Here is a 19,978-nt window from a genome sequence, read left to right as displayed (position 1 = left end):
TTATCTCTATCTCTATCTTATATTATAATATTTTTCCTCTCATGACGTAGAATATTTAGAGAGATATTCTTACTAAGTTTTTTATTCTATAAAGAATTTAATTACAATCACATATGAACTTTGAAAATTCTCTATATAATATCATTTCTACAAAATAGAATACATAAAAAATTAGGAATTTGAGACACTTAATTTTCAACATAGTTCACCTTAAATATTAGCCATTTTATAACTTTATTGAGTTTGGAAATCCGAACCCTAATGCCTAAAACTTGACTTTCTTTCTTTTAGATTAGCTAAACACTTAGTTTCAGAAATTCATATTTGGAACAAATTATCGATTAAACTTAAATAGTGAAGAACATATCCATCTATAACTCAAATTTGGAATGCATTCGGATTGAAGTATATATCTCAAGCTACTATATATAGGACAACAACAAAATTAAGCTACTATATATAAGACAACAACAAAATTAAAATTGTTGATTTTTCTAGATCAAAACTTTTGTCTAAAATTATTTTCATATTTTTATCATCAATTATGGAAAGTATCTTAAATTTCTTAGTAGTGTTATTTTTCAAATATATTGAAATATAATTGAATTACTCCCAATAAACATTTTAAAATGTTTTCTCATTTTAGTTCTATAATAAATCCATCTTAAATTAATATGAATCCTTATGGAAATATGGCTGATCATGGGTTGATGGTAGAATATTCTAAAAGTAAAAGAGTCTTAAAGTGAGGGATTTGTTCCTAGAATGACAATAGCATCACGTGACAGTTTTTTCAGCTTCTTATTTCTATTTATTGTTGATTTTGATTTGCATATTTCAAGCATAGAGTTGTTCATGTTTTTAATCATTTAAAAGCTCTACCTAGGAAGGATGTCTTCAAATGCAGGGTTTCCTTACAGTCGTAATTGTAAGTCATCTTCATTTCTCCTTCAAGTCTATATAACAAAGGGATTGGAGTTGTTGCTTAAATTCTTTACTGTACCTTCAATGTCTTATCTTCTGCTTCTTCTTCTTAGTAAAATCTTGAGACAATCCAAAACCATCATTCTATGTACAGGTTACAACAACTGAAGAATCAATGTTGACTTAGCACCACCATGGCTGGACTCTGGAGCACCCTGCTGCCCTTCTAACCACCATGAGAACCACTGCACTGCCATTCTTGAAGCCAGATTTGCGTCCATTTAGTAGAGTGATCCCCACCTTGATGTTGATCCGATGCACTTATTTTTTAACAGGGTGTGCTAATTCTTCAGCATGATGTATTCGTAACTAGCATCCTTTGATGTAGAATGAGACATGACAACTCCATACATGTCTAAGCAAGGAAAACTGAAAGGTCATGTAATATCCAAAATTTGTCATGCCTTGCCTCAAAGCTCCTCCCTTCAGAACCCATGGTTGCACATATACTGGATATTATCCACGGAGGAATGTAAGCATCCTTGATTTCAATGCTGTAGGAGAGACCAGCCGAAACACTTTCATTTGCTTCGTCTTTCATTTTGGATCCTAAGAGGAGAAGCAACATGATCAGCTTTCTTCAACTCCCCGCAATTGACCTGCAAACGAAGGCCGCTACTGAAAAATTCCAAGCACCTACCCCACAGGAATTAGCAAGGGAAACCAAGCAACTAAAATTAATCATAATAAATATTTATCGTTGTACAAGTATTAAAATTTATAAAGAACCATTTTGTATATTCTACATTAAAGGATAATAAGTACACCCTATTAAAAAATAAATGCATCAAGGAAAATAAGTAAATGCTTAGAAATCAAGTGTATTCTTTAAAAAAAATAAGTACATTCTTGTAAAAAATGAATAAATTATATATATATATATATATATATATATATATATATATATATATATATAATGGTTTATCATAAAAGTACTAATGAACTTTCAATTATTTGTATCAGTATAAACAAATACATCCTTCATAAAATAAGTATATTATAAAAAATAAAAATAAAAATAAAAACATCTCTTATAAAAATAAGTAGATCCTTTAGAAAATTAATTATTTTTCTTTAAAAAAGTACATTATATATACATTACCATAAATTGTTTATAAACTTTCACTTATTTGTAATAATATAAATAAGTACATCCTTTGAAAAAATCAATTACATTTTGAAAAAAAGTACATTTCCTAGAAAAATAAGTGTATCAGAAAATAAATTTATTGTTAAGAAGAAGAATTTCATTATTTGTAATAATAAAAGGAGCTTTGCATGGTGGGGAATTGAACCTGGACCTATGGTTAAACAAAATGAATAGCACACCACTATGCTACGCAGTGGTTTGATTAATAGTTTGGTAAATATCTATATATCTGTTTTTAAAATTTTTATCATATAAAACATTTAAACAAATATAAATATTTTTATCTACTATTATTTTTATAATAATTATTAATTATAAACATTCAAACAATATAAATTACTCAATATAATAATTTTTAAAATAACAAAATACATAAATATATAATTAAATTAAATATTATAATTTTCTTTTCATCTTATATATATTCTCATATTTAAATATTAGACATATTCTATTTAATAAAATTTAATATATTAGTACATTTTTATTTTTATTTATCATTTAATTTCACATAAAAAATAAAATATTATTAAAATTTTTAATAATATATATATATATATTAATTTATTATAATTATTTTAAATTTTATTAAAATATAATTATATATTTATGATATCACTGGTTCGATCCCAGTTCAACCATCAATCCGACCAATGAATCGTAAACCAGTAACGTTTTCAATTTAATGTCCGATCTAATTTTAAAAATATTGCTAACAACTGATCAAAGTTTTTTGTTGTTGAAATTCAACATTAGGTTAAAAGAATAACTACAACCCAAAAGTCCAATTATTAGTGTTGAATATTATGTCGAAAGCATAGTCACAAAGCCACATTCAAATACAATTTTTTTATATTTGGTTGATATCGCATGTCCCCGAACTCATAAAAAACTAAGGATGAAAATATCAATTATAAAAGATATATATGAAAATTAATAAATAAATAAAAAAAGTCATAGAAATATTGAAAAAAAAAACCTCCAAAAAAAAAATTAATATTACATATATTGAAGTTGTTTTAATTTTAACAAATAAATTAATATATATCGAAGGATATAAAATAAATAATAATACATGTAACTTTTTTTTATTTAAAAGTATCCATAATTTTATTTAAAAATTATATTTGCCTTATATTTAATTATTTTAAAACATAAATAATAAAATAATTAAAATTAATTAATTTTAAATAATTTGATTTGAAATAATTTATAATTTATAAAATATAAAAGATATAATAGAATTTATGTGCTTTTATAATACCCAAGTAGTTTGGTGGTAAGAGGCTATCATCCCTTGCTCAAGGTCCCTGGTTCCAAGCCCTGCCCTAGCAAGTTATGTTATTTTTCTATTTAGCTTTAAAAATGCAATCCCAATCTTACATCGGACATGGAAGAGGAAACATGTGCCCAGAATTAGGGAGTCATTATCATGTTCTTATACTGTAAACCTTGGCACCATACAATCTTATTTTGTAAATTTAAGGAAGTGCCCTTGAACACTTCAAACTTGATGGTGAAGTGTGAGTGAGAGAAAAGGCAAGGTAGTGGAGAATAAAATAAACAAAGGTTATGGTAAAGAAGTAAACATGACAAGACTTTAGAGTGATTGAAGTAGACACTGAATTTTGTTCCCCCATTCACGATGCCTAGGAGTCTCACTCCATAATAATCCTTCGGGATTTGTTAATAGAGACAATCCGACACATGTATGCAAATTAAAGAAGGCTATATATGAACTCAAGTAGGCCCCATGGGCTTAGTATCTTGAATTTCTCCAGTTCCTCATTGAGTCTAGGTTCACAAACTCTCATGCAGACATTTCTCTATTCATTCTCCACTCAGGTGACATTACTATATTTCTACTTGTTTATGTGGATGACATTATTATCACGGGTACCAACACCAATATTATTCAGCGCTACATTGACCTCTTGGCACAAAGATTTTCAATCAAGGATCTTGGCGCCTTATCTTACTTTCTCGGCATTGAGGTTCTTACCACTCCATTTGGTGTGTTGCTTACTCAAAGGCGCTACATCTCCGATCTTCTTGCCCGGACAAAAATGTCTGGTGCAAAACTTGTTGCTACACCACTTGTTATAGATGAAAATCTCACACTTCATTCAGGTACAGCTCTGACTAACTGCACAAAATGTAAAACCCTTGTTGGCAGTCTATAGTATCTTTGCTTCACTCGCCCAGACCTATCATATGTTGTTAACAAGCTATCCCAATTCATGCATCGCCCGATGTTTGAACATTGGAATGAGAACGACTGCTTCGTTATCTGTGTGGCACATTGACTCATGGATTATTTCTTCATAAGACAAATACACTTTCTCTTCATGCCTTCTCAAATGTAGATTGGGCTGGCAACAAAAACGACTATACCTCTATGAATGTCTATATTGTCTATCTTGGTCGTCATCCAATTTCTTAGTCATCCAAGAAACAGTGTACAATTGCTTGGTCATCCACAAAGGTTGAGTATCGATTAGTTGTTGCTACTACTTCAGCAATCAATTGGATTTGTTCCCTTCTCATAGAGCTTGACGTCACTCTTCCTATACCGCCTGTTATCTATTGTGACAATTTTGGTGCCAACTATCTCTGTTCTAATCCAGTCTTTCATTCGCGCATAAAACATGTGGCAACTGACTATCACTTTATTCAGGATCAAGTTCAATCAAGTGCTCTTCATGTTACTCATGTTTCCTCAGCATATCAACTTGCCGACGTTTACTAAACCGCTTCCACGAAGCCGCTTCCAAGAATTATGGGTCAAGATTGGCGTCTCCTCCGGAGCTCCATCTTGAGGGGGCATATTAGAGAATTCATTACAATAGATTTTCTTTCTATTTTCAAATTCTTGTAATTAGTTGTAATTTCCTATTTTTTTTGTAATTCCCTAATTCCATGATTGTTTCCTATTTTTGTAATCCCCTAATTCTAGGATTGTTTCTTATTTTTGGTGTTTTGGGTAGATTGTTTCTGATTTTTGTGTTTTAGGTTTTATGTATATATATTCATTCTTAATCAATGGAAAAGTCAAGTCATTATTTCTCAATAATCATCTCTCTACTTCAACACTCCGTAACCCCATCTACAACAGAGCGCTCACTCTCTTTTGCCATTGTTTCATATATTGGAAATTTTTTTCATATTAAATGTGTTTTTTAATTCCAATGATAATTAATTTCTAAATTCTAATAGCAATATATTTTTTAAGTGTCTTTTTTGATATTTTTCTAATTTGTTCAACTCCTTCATTTAATTATGCTTTGATGGTGCCAATTTAGTCCTTAAAATACTTAGAAATTTAGACTGTTCTAATAATTGATTTTTTTTCGTGGTAAGAAAAATGTAGAAATATTTTTCAATAATATCACAAATTCACAATCATAAAATGTTAAAATAAATAAATAAATATTTATCTTTGTGTCATGAAATTATTTTAATAACTTTTCTAGTTTTTAAAAATAAATGATAACAAAAAAGTCTCATAATGCAAGTATATTTATTTGACATCACGTGAATCACATGTATAAAACATTTTTACTCAAATAAAGTTTAATTTGATTCACATTTTCTAAGGTTTCGGTTGAATACATCCAATCTTCATAAATTTAAAATTTCATTAAATACCTCTCTTATCATTTTCATTTTTCATTTTTCATTTTTACTTATCTCATTTCTCACTCAAAATAAAAAAGGTATATGCTAAATTGTTGAAATTTCAAATCAATAGAAACTAAATATATTTAGCCAAAATCTTGAAAGAGACGAATAAAATTAGCCCCTCAAAAAAAAAGTTTAAGGCTATGTCTGGTTTTAAAATATTTAAGGAAAAATAAGAGGGAAAGAAAATATAAAGAAAAAAAAGAGAAGAAAATTTAAAAACACGTTTAAAATCAATAAGTTATTTTTATATGTTTCTTTAAATTTATTTCATTTATTTTCCTTCATTATATAAAAATTAAATAATTTTAAAATATATATTTTTGATAAATTTTAATTATATTTTATTTTGTTTTATATTTTTTATAAATAAATCAAAGAGAAAACCATTTTTTAAATTCTTTTCTTTTCTTTTCTTTAACACTTTCTGACAACCAGTCATAGCCTAAAAGATGAGAAAAATTTAAAGAGGTGGCAGAAGAATAGAGCGAGTAAGTGAGATTTAGGCAGGCTCGCAATGGTTGGAGGGAGGAAGAGGGAGAGATTTTTATGGGGCAGGAAGAGGAAAAGACGGGGCCTTTTAACACCCATTGTCGGTGACAACTGGACTGACCGACGACCAGCTGTAGCACTCCGCGTGGTGGACTGAATCACGCTCAAACTTTTCTAACAAGTTATGATTGAAAAGTAAAAACTGTAGAACACGGGCCAAAGAATTAGAAAAATTCAAAGAATTCTAATGGTCGAATGAGTTAAATTTGCGTCATATCATATCAGCTTTACTAAATAAATTTTTTTAGAAAGTTAAGTATTAACTACTATTAGAATTAATAATCTTGATTTGTTGAAAATTAATTAAGTTTGAAAAAAATGTAAATATATGATTAGTATTATTAGGAGATATATTTTATTCAGAAATAATAAATTTAATTTTTTTTAAATGATAGTTTGGAAAAAATATATATTTTATAATAAAAATAATTTGTAGAGAATTAAATATTTTAAAGGATATGTATAAAAATAATACGGAAAAATTGTAATAATAATAATAATAAAAGAAGCCGAAAGTGGTGTGGAAGTGATGATGAAGAATTAAAAAGAAAAAGAAAAAGGAGAAATGGTTGGACGCAAGTACAAAGAAATGAGAAAATTAAAAACTAAAAAAGGAAATAGAAAAGAAAAGAGGGCATGTATCATAGGTCATCAAAAGGTTGTTCCATGTGAAATTCTACGAGGATATTTTATTTCACATGGGAAATTTTGGTACGGAGTCTAATTTTAAACTTAACGATTGGGTTTTGGTATTTGGTAGGATGACTTATCCTCGAAATTTTTATTTAATATGTTTTAAAAAAAAAAATTATAGATGTTGTTGTGAGATAGATTTGTTTATACTTATGATTCTTGCATGTGATTTGATATATAATTATTGTTTAGATTTTACTTTTTGAGGATTTATGAATTTTTGGTTAATGAAAATAATTAAATAATCATTTATTGATAATAAAATTTATGATAATTGAAAAAACAAATTATTGGTGTTGTTTGAGACAATTAGACTACAACTGAAAAGAAAATACAAATGTATTATGAAAATAATAGTTTCTAATATATGAACGTAATGCATTCAGTTTGAATCATAGTTGTGTGAGAAAAAAATTAATAATAATTAAAAATTTTATGAAATGGATTAAAAAAAAAGTGAAAAACAAAGTGCCCTAAGTGGGTGAATTAAAAAGAGAGCAAAATTTCTAATGTAAAAGACACAAAAATTGACCCCAATAAAACTTTGAATGGGGATTGTATTTGATTATAGACACATCGTATGATTATGTATTATATCTCTATTTGTATTTTTATTTAATTATCAAAATATGTGTAGGTTGTATATTCATGTTAAAAGAAAAACATTTGGATTAATGTTTGAATGGTTATTTTATGTTTAAATGTTTGTTTTAATGTACTTAACCCTTAATGATTACCCACTAACCATTTGGTATTTAAGACACTATTTTAAAACGGGAAAATGCTCACTTTTTTCTTGTAAAAATATTTTAGATGTAAATATTATTCTTGAAAACTTATAGGGGTGATTTAAAACGGGAAAATGCTCACTTTTTTCTTATAAAAATATTTTAGATGTAGATATTATTCTTGAAAACTTATAGGGGCATCACGGAGGGTTCTGAAATGTCCTAGGAGGTTAATGAGCTACTTAAAAATTTTAACAATCACTTTTGTTAAACCTTTGAACTTATACTAATTTAGTGAATTTAAGTATATATAGTTTGACTCTAGTTGGTTGTGAATGAACTATAGGAATTTTTGTTTGAGACTTGGGATGGAGACTTTGATGATAATATGAAATTAGACCATAATGGCATTTATGAGTTAGTGAAAAGAATTTTTATTTTTTTATTTTTTTTATTTAGAGAATTTTATTTAAATTGAACTATGATTATAATTAAATATTTGCCCTCATGTCATGAAATTATTTTAATAACTTTGCTAATTTTTAAAAACAAATAATAACAAAAGAGTCTCATTATGCAACTATGTTAATTTGGGATCTTCTTATCATAAACAAAATATTTTAAATTCAAAAAAAAATTAATTTCATTCACCTCCTTTGTCTAAATATCTTTAACTTTTCTAAATTTAAAATTTCATTTAATATCTCTTTTATAATTTTTTTTATTTTTATTTTTACTCATCTTTTCTTTTAACCAAAATAAGAAATTACTGAAATTTCAAAACTATAAGAGATAAATATATTTAGCTACAATTTGATGGAAATTAATGAAATTAACCCTTTAACAAAAAAATTAACACTATGTTTGATTACAGAAAATTTACCATGAATTTTTGAAAAAATAATTAATTTTGTATGGAATAATATGTGATTTACTAAGGAGTTTTCCAAATATTTTAATTGTTTCCTTCTTTCAAGAAAATTTTATTTTTCCTTCAACCATTGTATAAAATAATATATATTTTAGTAGTTTTACTATATCCATCTTTTACTAAATTCACAATATTCTTCTAATGTTATTGTCTTGTGAAAAAAGGACTATTGTATGAAATGCTCAAATTCTTTCTTTCAAAAGAATTATACTCAACTCGAGCTTTTTAGTTGTCTACTTACCCTACATTTCAAATATTGGATTAAAAAACTATTAATCTTTGATAATTTGGGACAAATGTATCTATGAATAGACATCCCTTGATAGTCTAATTGTGTTCCATATCATATGTTACATATTTTTCAACTAAAAATTGATTTTGCTAAAAAATTTCCTTTCCTTTCATAATCAAATATTAGATACTGATTTGTAAACACAAAAATAAGATGAGACAATGTGAAATCCAACACTAACACCCATTGTTTTAAAAATTAGACTGGATCGATTTTTTACGGGCCGATCAAATCCTTGATAATCTAATTGTGTTCCATATCATATGTTACATATTTTTCAACTAAAAATTGATTTTGCTAAAAAATTTCCTTTATTGATTTGTAAACACAAAAATAAGATGAGACAATGAGAAATCCAACACTAACAACCATTGTTTTAAAAACCGGACTGGACCGTTCGGTTATTCACGGGCCGGTCAAGGTCAAAACCTAAGTGGGTTTTTACTTATCTACCAGGCCAGATTCATCCATTCCCATCCCATTTACTTCAGGCAGAAGACCTTTAGGCATAGGTAGAGATGCCCATCTGCTGGCCCAGATCCCTTCACTCCCAGCCCCGTTAGCTCATTCCCAAGGTTTGCAGATATAGATACCACATAAGTGGTTTATAGGTTTCCGATATGGGATCTTTGATAATAATAAAAGGAGCTTTGCATGGTGGGGAATTGAACGTGTGACTTATGGTTAAACAAAATGAAGGACACAGCACCATGCTACGCAGTTGTTTGATTAATAATTTGGTAAATATCTATTTATCTGTTCTTAAAATTTTTATCATATAAAACATTTAAACAAATATAAATATTTTTATCTACTATTATTTTTATAATAATTATTAATTATAAACATTCAAACAATATAAATTAATCAATATAATAATTTTAAAATTTTAAAATAACAAAATACATAGATATATAATTAAATTAAATATTATAATTTTCTTTTCATCTTATATATACTTTCATATTTAAATATTATACATATTCTATTTAATAAATTTTAATATATTGGTACATTTATATTTATATTTATCATTTAATTTCACATAAAAAATAAATTATTATTAAAAATTTTAATAATATATATATATATATATATATATATATTAATTTATTATAATTATTTTAAATTTTATTAAAATATAAATTATATATTTATGATGTCATTAGTTTGATTATAGTTTTGACCACCAATCCAACCAATGAACTGTAAACCAATAATGTTTTTGGTTTAATGTTCGATTTGATTAAAAAAATATTACTAACAACTTATCAAAGTTTTTTGTTGTTGAAATTCAACATTAGGTTAAAAGAATAATCATAACCCAAAAGTCCAATTATTGATGTTGAATATCAGGTCCGAAGCATAGTCACAAAACCACATTCAAATGCAATTTTTTTTTTATATTAGGTTGATATCGTATGTTTGTGAACTCATCAAAAACTAAGGATGAAAATATCGATTATAACAAATATATTGACAACCTGATTTCAAGTATCATAGAAATATTAAAAAAAAAAAAAAAAAACCTCCAAAAATGATAGAAAAATTAATAATATATATATTGAAGTTGTTTTAATTTTAACAAACAAATTAATATATATTGAAGGATATAAAATAAATAATAATATATGTAAGTTTTTTTTATTTAAAAATATCAATAATTTTATTTAAAAATTAATATTTGCCTTATATTTAATTATTTTATAACATAAATAATAAAATAATTAATTTAAAATAATTTGATTTGAATTAATTTATAATTTATAAAATATAAAAGATATAATAGAATTTATGTGGTTTTATAATACCCAAGTAGTTTGGTGGTAAGAGGCTGTCATCCCTTGCTCAATGTCTCTGGTTCCAAGCCCCTTCCCTAGCAAGTTATGTTATTTTTCTAGTTAGCTTTAAAAATGAACATGGAAGAGGAAACATTGCCATATTTATGAGGCAAGTGCCCAGAGAATTAGGGAGTCATATGTTATTTTGTAAATTTAAGGAAGTGCCCGTCATTTGAGAAATCCCATAGCATCCTCAAGAGTCGTATGTTTGAACGCATGGTGAGGTGTGAGTGGAGAAAAATCACATAAAATATGAATAAGATAAACAAAGGTATAGCAAATTGAAGTAGACAACAAATTTTGTTCCCATTCACCATTCCTACAAGTCTCACTCTATAATAATCCATTCTTCAACCACCACCCTTCCAGCTGCCACTGACATCACCCTAAGTAAGATGCTCCATCTCCGTGATCCCATCTGCAGCAGCGCGTGCTCACTGTTTCATATGTTGGAATTTTTTATCACTTAATTTTAGTAATTCTAGAGAAAGCAAAAAATAATTAAATATTTATGAAATTATTTTAATAACTTTGCTAGTTTTTAAAAACAAATAATAGCAAAAGAGTCTAATTATGCAACTATCTTAATTTGGGATCTTCTTAATTCAAAAAAAATATTAATTTCATTCACCTCTTTAACTAAATATATCTAACTTTTTTAAATTTAAAATTTCATTAAATATCTCTTTTATAATTTTTATTTTTTTATTTACTCATTTTTTTAACCAAAATAAGAAAGGTATATAATGAAATTTCAAAACTATAGGAGATAAATGTATTTAGTTACAATTTGAGGGAAATTAATGAAATTAACCCTTTTAAAAAAATTTTAAGACCCTTTTTTATTCCAAAAAATTTAAAGGCAAAATATGAAAGAAGAAAAAAAGAGTGAAAGAAATTATAAAATAAATATAAAGTTAATAAATTATTTTTATATATTTTTAAAAATTTATTTTATTTTTTTATTATATAAAGATTAAATAATTTTAAAATATATAAATTTTTTATAAATTTTAAATATATTTGATACTTTTCATATTTTTATGGTACCTTTTACTTTTATTTTTCCTTCCTACTACTTTACACGAAAATCCAACATAACTTAATAGAGATGAGGATAATTTAGAAAGGTGGCAGAAGAAGAGAGCGAGTAGATGAGGATTTAAACAGACTCGCAATGGTTGGAGGAGATTTTTATGGGGCGCTACCCACTCTTTTTTTTTTCTCTGTACACAACATTGACCCAAAGTCTTTCATCACCAAATTTTTGCTAAAAAACAGCACAATCTACATTCACAATTCTGCAAAATCTCTTCTGAGTTCTAATTTTGGCAAAGTTTCCTATGGCTTCCACAAATTCTATTTCTATTTTCATCCCACAATGGAAGTATGATGTTTTCTTGAGTTTTAGAGGTGAAGACACCTGATTCAATTTCACTGATCACTTGTATGCAAATTTGTTTCGAAGAGGTATTACTACCTTTAGAGATGATGAATCACTTAAGAGAGGGGAAGAGATTGCGCCTGAACTCCTAAAAGCTATTGAAGAATCAAGGTTTGCCCTAATAGTTTTCTCGGAAAACTATGCTGGTTCCAGATGGTGTTTAGATGAGCTGGTGAGTATCATGAAGTGCAGGAAAGAAATGAAACAAACTGTGGTACCGATTTTCTACCATGTGGATCCATCCCATGTACGAAACCAGACAGGAAAGTTTGGAGAGGCATTTTCTAATTACAAAGAAGATTCAGAAGAGATGAAAGAGAAGGTGGAAAGTTGGAGGAGCGCATTGACAGAAGCAACCAATATATCTGGAGAGCATGTGAAGGATGGGTAAAGCTTTATTTATTTCCATTCAACTTTCTTTTATAAGTTAGGTTTTATTTACTGCTACAGGAATCAGGCATTTTTATAATTACAGTGTAATACTTGAATAGATTTGAAGGTCATTTATGATTGCAACTCATGAATCAAAGTATATCAAGAAAGTCACTGAAGACCTGCAAACCCATGATATTATGAGATATGATGAGGACCTTGTGTCTCCATTGTGAATAGGGGATTGGGTAATTATAATGTTACATATAACATAGAGAGAGAGAGAGAGCTGCAAATGATATCTATATATGCACAAGAGAGTGGGTCATTACAATATGATTTTGTTTGATATAAATTTGCTCCATGCTTAGCAGCCTATAAATGTTCCCAAAAAGAAAATCAATTTGACAATGTCTCAATACATATTTTATTTTCATTGTCTTGTATACTTGATACAATAAAAATGTCCTAAAAATGTAATTTGAGTTCTAAAACTTAATACTTTTGATATAATTTTTTTTACTATAACTCATTTTTCATGAAGAAGCTTAACATGTATTTGTTTTTTAATCAGCTATAGCCTAATTAATCATCACCTGTACTTTACAATTGGCAGGTATGAGTCTGAGCATATTAAGAAAATCGTCAACAACATATTCATGAGATTGAATTGTAGAATGTTTGATGTTGGTGCCAACTTGGTTGGTATGGATTCCCATGTAAATGAGATAATTCGGCAACTATGTGTTGATCAATTGAATGATGTTCGTATAATTGGTATATGTGGAATAGGTGGAATGGGTAAGACGAGTATCGCCAAAGTTATATATAATAAATTTTCTCATGAATTTGAGTATATGAGCTTTCTCGAAAATGTTAGAGAAGTTGGCAATACTATGGGTTTGCATCATTTACAAAATCAACTTCTTTGTGATCTACTACAAGTGGAGAGAAATCAAAATGTAAGCAATGTTGGCCAAGGAGCCAATATGATAAAAAATGTTCTCCGATTTAAAAGAGTTTTTATTGTTCTTGATGACATTGATGATTCAGATCAATTAGAATATTTACTCAGAAATCGTGATTGGCTTGGAAGAGGAAGCAGAGTCATCATAACAACTAGAAGTAAACATTTGTTACAAGAAATGGATGACGTATATGAGGTTGAGGAATTAAATTTTGAACAAGCTCGTGAGCTTTTTAGTCTCTTTGCTTTTAGACAAAATCTTCATAAACAAGACTTTATCCACCTCTCGAATCGTGTAATCTATTATTGTCATGGCCTTCCTTTAGCTCTAAAAGTCCTCGGTTCTCTCTTGTTTAACAAGACAATACTCCAATGGGAAAGTGAATTGTGTAAATTGGAAAGAGAACCTGAAGTGAAAATTCAAAATGTGCTTAAAGTAAGCTTTGACGGATTAGATCATACACAGAAGAAAATATTTCTTGATATTGCATGTTTTTTTAAAGGGGAAGACAAAGACTTTGTTTCAAGGATATTGGATAGTTGTGATTTGTATGCAGAGATAGGAATAAAAGTCCTCTATGATAAGTGTCTTATATCTCTTTCTGAAAATAAGATACTTATGCATGATTTGGTACAAGAAATGGGATGGAACATTATTCGTAGTGAATTTCCTGATAATCCTGGAAAATGGAGCAGATTGTGGGATCCGAGTGATGTGTATCGTGCATTTACAATGAAGAAGGTAACCATCAAACTCATGAACTTTCTTAAGCTTCATTAAAATACGTAAATGTGAGCAATATCATTTTTGTCTAAGTTACATATCCATACAATTTTAGATAGCTTTATCTTTTTTATGTTTGCCTAATCCTGTGTTATTGTTTGTAGGGGATGAAAAATGTTGAGGCCATATTCTTAAACTTGTCTAGATCAAAACAACTACAATTTAGTACAAAGGTTTTTGCAAAGATGAAACGACTTAGATTGCTCAAGATTTATGGGATGGATTGTTGTGGTTTCATGAAAAAGGAGTATAAAATTATTCTTCCTGAAGATTTTCAATTTCCTTCACAAGAGTTGAGATATCTTCATTGGAAAGGATACCCTTTGAAATCATTGCCGTCAAATTTTCATGGAGAGAACCTTGTTGTACTCAACATGATGGATAGCAACATAAAACAACTTTGGCAAGGAAATAAGGTATAATTAGTATTTCATCATATTATTTTGTTTGAGATTAATTTTTTGTTCATGAAAATTCATTTTGTACTAAATCAAAATTCCTTTTGTCACAGTGTTTGGGAAAGTTAAAGTTCTTAAATTTACTAGGATCAAAGCAGCTCACTGAAATATCAAACTTTTCAAATATGCCAAATCTAGAGGAGTTAGAACTTGGATATTGTACAAGTTTGAATATCGTTGATCCATCTATTGGAGTTCTCAAGAAGCTAACTTTGTTGAGTTTGAGTGGGTGTGAAAACCTTACGAGCTTACCAAGTAGCATTCAATACTTGGACTCTCTTGAAACCATTTACTTGAATAATTGCTCAAACTTGGAGAAATTTCTGGAGATAGAGGAGAGTTCTATGGAAGCTTTAACTTATCTTCACTTTGATGGATCTGCTATTAAGGAATTACCCTCCGCAATAGAATATCTCACTGGACTTAAGGAGTTGTATATGAAACACTGCAAAAACTTGAGGAGTCTTCCAAGTAGCATTTGCAGGTTAAAGTCCCTTGAAGACCTCCAACTCTTTGTTTGTTCAAATCTAGATGCTTTTCCAGAAATCATGGAGGATATGAAAGAATTTCTTGATTTAAGAACAGGTATAAAAGAGCTACCATCATCAATGGAACATCTTCTTAATATTAATTCATTGTTTTTGAGTGATTGCAAGAACTTGAGGAGTCTTCTAAGCAGCATTCGTAGGTTTAAATCTTTTCGCCGACTCTTTCTCAATGGGTGCTCAAGCCTACGGAACTTTCCCGAAATCATGGAGGGTATGAAATACTTAGAGGTGCTTGGTTTGGAAGGAACAGCTATAAAAGAACTGCCATCATCAATTCAAAATCTGAAAAGCCTCCAAATGTTGTATTTGAGCAATTGCAAGAACCTTGTGACTATTCCAGACAGCATTAATGATTTGAGATGTCTTAGACGATTGATACTCCCTGGTTGTTCAAACTTGGAGAAGTTTCCCAAGAATCTGGAAGGCTTATGCACCTTAGTAGAACTAGATTTGAGTCACTGCAATCTAATGGAAGGGTCGATACCCACTGATATCTGGGGTCTATATTCCTTGTGTACATTAAATCTAAGTGGAAACCATATGGTTAGCATACCATCTGGCATCACTCAACTTTGTAGACTTCGTCTCCTTGATATCAGTCACTGCAAGATGCTCCAAGAAATTCCAGAGCTTTCATCAAGTCTACCACAAATAGATGCCCACGGCTGCACGAAGCTGGAAATGTTATCAAGTCCATCATCTCTACTCTGTCCTTTCCTCAAATGGTTCAAACGGTTCAATCCAACAAGTAATGAGGTATGATTTTTATTTAATAACGACACTTAAAACTTTTCATCCACCTAGTAGTACTCCAATTACATATTAGCTTTGATTGTATATGCAGTACATGAATCGGAATTGGAAGAAAGGCAAGGTAATTATTATTCCGGGAAACGGTGGAATTCCAGGGTGGGTGTTGCATCAGGAGATTGGAAGCCAAGTAAGAATAGAGCTTCCTTTGAATTGGTACGAGAATGACCACTTTCTGGGATTGGCTTTCTTCTTTCTTTATCATAAAGGGAATCATTTTGAGGTTCCATATTATTTTGATCTGACATTGCACGGTGATTCGGATGAAGTTGTGGATCACCTCTCCATGGATTCTTTGTGTAAATGTCACGAGATTAATGGTGATGTATCAGATGAATTGTGGGTGACTCTCTATCCTAAGAATGCTATTCCAAATAAGTACCACCGCAATCAACCATGGCACTTTCTGGCTGCGTTTGATTTTTCTACCCGGATTAATGGTGAGGTTACTCATCCCAATATCAAGAGGTGCGGAGTTCAGATGATGTACACCCGTGATTCTCTAAACAGCAGTGTGCCGATGTTGTTGGATCATCAAAGAGGCCATGATGATGCCGGGAAAAACCAAGCAGATGATCGGGAACCATGCCGTAAAAGATTGAGAGCATCCAGCACTGATCTCAAGCTTTAAGCTCCACTGCCAGGTGCGCTTGCTAGCTAAGTCCTTATATTCCACCATCTCTCTATTTTATTTGTTCATTCAAGCCCTCATGGAAACTTACTGGTAAGCCATCTTCCTCCTTAATTACTTTAATCTATGTGTGGACTATATAACACCATAAAATTTGGACTAGTTATTTATCTTCAATATAAGATAAGGATATTGCCAAGTGGTTAGGAGTCGAAATTCTCTAATGTTTCTTTTCTTTCTTTTCTATTTTATGATAAAATACAAATCTTTTAAAAGGCCTTTTCACTACATCTTGAAAGGACAACGTTAAGTTTGTTAGGCCAACAAAAGCTCTAATACCATTTATTAGGCTAGCAAAAGTTTCAATGTAAATATATGAATGAAAGAACGCATAAAGTAAAGATAATCCACATATAAAGGTGTCAAAGTTTTAAAATGCATGGTTTAGTCAACATGTATGTCTACACCTACAAATGAGAGATAACATTTCACTATATAATAAAAAAAATATTACAGATAACAAAACATAAGCAACTTTTGGGTCCCTAAACATTCATTGTTTTCCTAGTCTTTATGTCTTCAACTTCAGTTGTAAGCATTCTTACTCCATCAAATATCTCTTACTCTTCTTCTTATCTCTATCTCTATCTTATATCATAACATTTTTCCTCTTATGATTTAGAATATTTAGAGAGATATTCTTACTAAGTTTTTTATTCTATAAAGAATCTAATTACAATCACATATGAACTTTGAAAATTCTCTATATAATATCATTTCTACAAAAAAGAATACATAAAAATTAGGAATTTGAGACACTTAATTCTCAACATGGTTCACCTTAAATATTAGCCATTTTATAACTTTATTGAGGTTGGAAATCCGAACCCTAATGCCTAAAACTTGACTTTCTTTCTTTTAGATTAGCTAAACACTTAGTTTCAGAAATTCATATTTGGAACAAATTATCGATTAAACTTAAATAGTGAAGAACATATCCATCTATAACTCAAATTTGGAATGCATTCGGAGTGAAGTATATATCTCAAGCTACTATATATAGGACAACAACAAAATTAAGCTACTATATATAAGACAACAACAAAATTAAAATTGTTGATTTTTCTAGATCAAAACTTTTGTCTAAAATTATTTTCATATTTTTATCATCAATTATGGAAAGTATCTTAAATTTCTTAGTAGTGTTATTTTTCAAATATATTGAAATATAATTGAATTACTCCCAATAAACATTTTAAAATGTATTCTCATTTTAGTTCTATAATAAATCCATCTTAAATTAATATGAATCCTTATGGAAATATGGCTGATCATGGGTTGATGGTAGAATATTCTAAAAGTAAAAGAGTCTTAAAGTGAGGAACTTGTTCCTAGAATGACAATAGCATCACGTGACAGTTTTTTCAGCTTCTTATTTCTATTTATTGTTGATTTTGATTTGCATATTTCAAGCATAGAGTTGTTCATGTTTTTAATCATTTAAAAGCTCTACCTAGGAAGGATGTCTTCAAATGCAGGGTTTCCTTACAGTCGTACTTGTAAGTCATCTTCATTTCTCCTTCAAGTCTATATAACAAAGGGATTGGAGTTGTTGCTTAAATTCTTTACTGTACCTTCAATGTCTTATCTTCTGCTTCTTCTTCTTCTTCTTCTTAGTAAATCTTGAGACAATCCAAAACCATCATTCTATGTACAGGTTACAACAACTGAAGAATCAATGTTGACTTAGCACCACCATGGCTGGACTCTGGAGCACCCTGCTGCCCTTCTAACCACCATGAGAACCACTGCACTGCCATTCTTGAAGCCAGGCTTGCCACCATTTAGTAGAGTGATCCCCACCTTGATGTTGATTCGATGCACTTATTTTTTAACAGGGTGTACTAATTCTTCAGCATGATGTATTCGTAACTAGCATCCTTTGATGTAGAATGAGACATGACAACTCTATACATGTCTAAGCAAGGAAAACTGAAAGGTCATGTAATATCCAAAATTTGCCATGCCTTGCCTCAAAGCTCCTCCCTTCCGAACCCATGGTTGCACATATACTGGATCTTATCCACGGTGGAATGTAAGCATCCTTGATTTCAATGCTGTAGGAGAGACCAGTAGGAGAGACCAGCCGAAACACTTTCATTTGCTTCGTCTTTCATTTTGGATCCTTTAAGAGGAAAAGCAACATGATCAGCTCTCTTCAACTCCCCGCAACTGACCTGCAAAAGAAGGCCACTACTGAAAAATTCCAAGCACCCATTTCATTTTGAAAAAAAGTACATTTCCTAGAAAAATAAGTATATCGGAAAATAAATTTATTGTTAAGAAGAATAATTTCATTATACATTATTTAGAAAAATATGTACATTAATGTTTTAAATTAAGATTATATTTCCTATGTTTTGACTATTAAAATAACATCATTAAATTAATATGGTCTATCCATTTATTACATTAACAAAATCAAAGCAAACTAAGATTATATTTTAATAATTAATATATTGCGATATCACAACAATATATATTATACAATATTAATCCAACAATTTTAAATAAAAATTTTCAAAATAATTAATTAGTTGTAAGCTATAAAGAGTCAAACAATTAGGGCCTACAACTTTCCTAAATTGCATCCACAATAACTTAGCACTAATCACATTAATTAATTATATACAAAAATTCTAAAAATAAATAGGCTCCTTAACATAATACTTACATAAAAAAAAAAAAATTAAACATTGATTTACCATGAATTTTTGAAAAAATAATTAATTTTGTATGGAATAATATATGATTTACTATGGAGTTTTCCAAATATATTAATTGTTTCCTTCTTTCAAGAAAATTTTATATTTCCTTAACCCATTGTATAAAATAATATATGTTTTAGTCCTTTTACTGTATCCATCTTTTACTAAATGGGTTTTTACTCATCTAGCGGCCCAGATTCATCCATTCCCAGCCCATTTACTTCAGGCAGAAGACCTTTAGGCATAGGTAGAGATGCCCATCTGTTGGCCCAGATCCCTTCACTCCCAGCCCCGTTTGCTCATTCCCAAGGTTTGCAGATATAGATACCACATAAGTGGTTTAT

The 19,978-nt window shown here is 29.3% G+C and overlaps 1 protein-coding gene across 1 annotated transcript; it reads left to right on the top strand.

The window, feature by feature from the left end:
• Window positions 1-12,076: 12,076 nt before the first annotated feature.
• On the top strand, window positions 12,077-18,994 carry LOC100260730 (disease resistance protein RPV1-like). Its single transcript, XM_059737000.1, has 6 exons — window positions 12,077-12,683; window positions 13,285-14,377; window positions 14,524-14,835; window positions 14,931-16,181; window positions 16,270-16,879; window positions 18,584-18,994. Exons 1-5 carry the CDS (start codon window positions 12,478-12,480, stop codon window positions 16,864-16,866), a joined length of 3,459 nt encoding a protein of 1,152 aa, XP_059592983.1. The 5' UTR covers window positions 12,077-12,477; the 3' UTR covers window positions 16,867-16,879; window positions 18,584-18,994.
• Window positions 18,995-19,978: the final 984 nt, after the last annotated feature.

The sequence above is a fragment of the Vitis vinifera genome, chromosome 5 (genome assembly GCF_030704535.1).
Source record: "Vitis vinifera cultivar Pinot Noir 40024 chromosome 5, ASM3070453v1".
NCBI lineage: Eukaryota > Viridiplantae > Streptophyta > Magnoliopsida > Vitales > Vitaceae > Vitis > Vitis vinifera.
The sequence above is the reverse complement of the archived record's forward strand: the minus strand, read 5'-3'. Positions and strand labels throughout refer to the sequence as shown.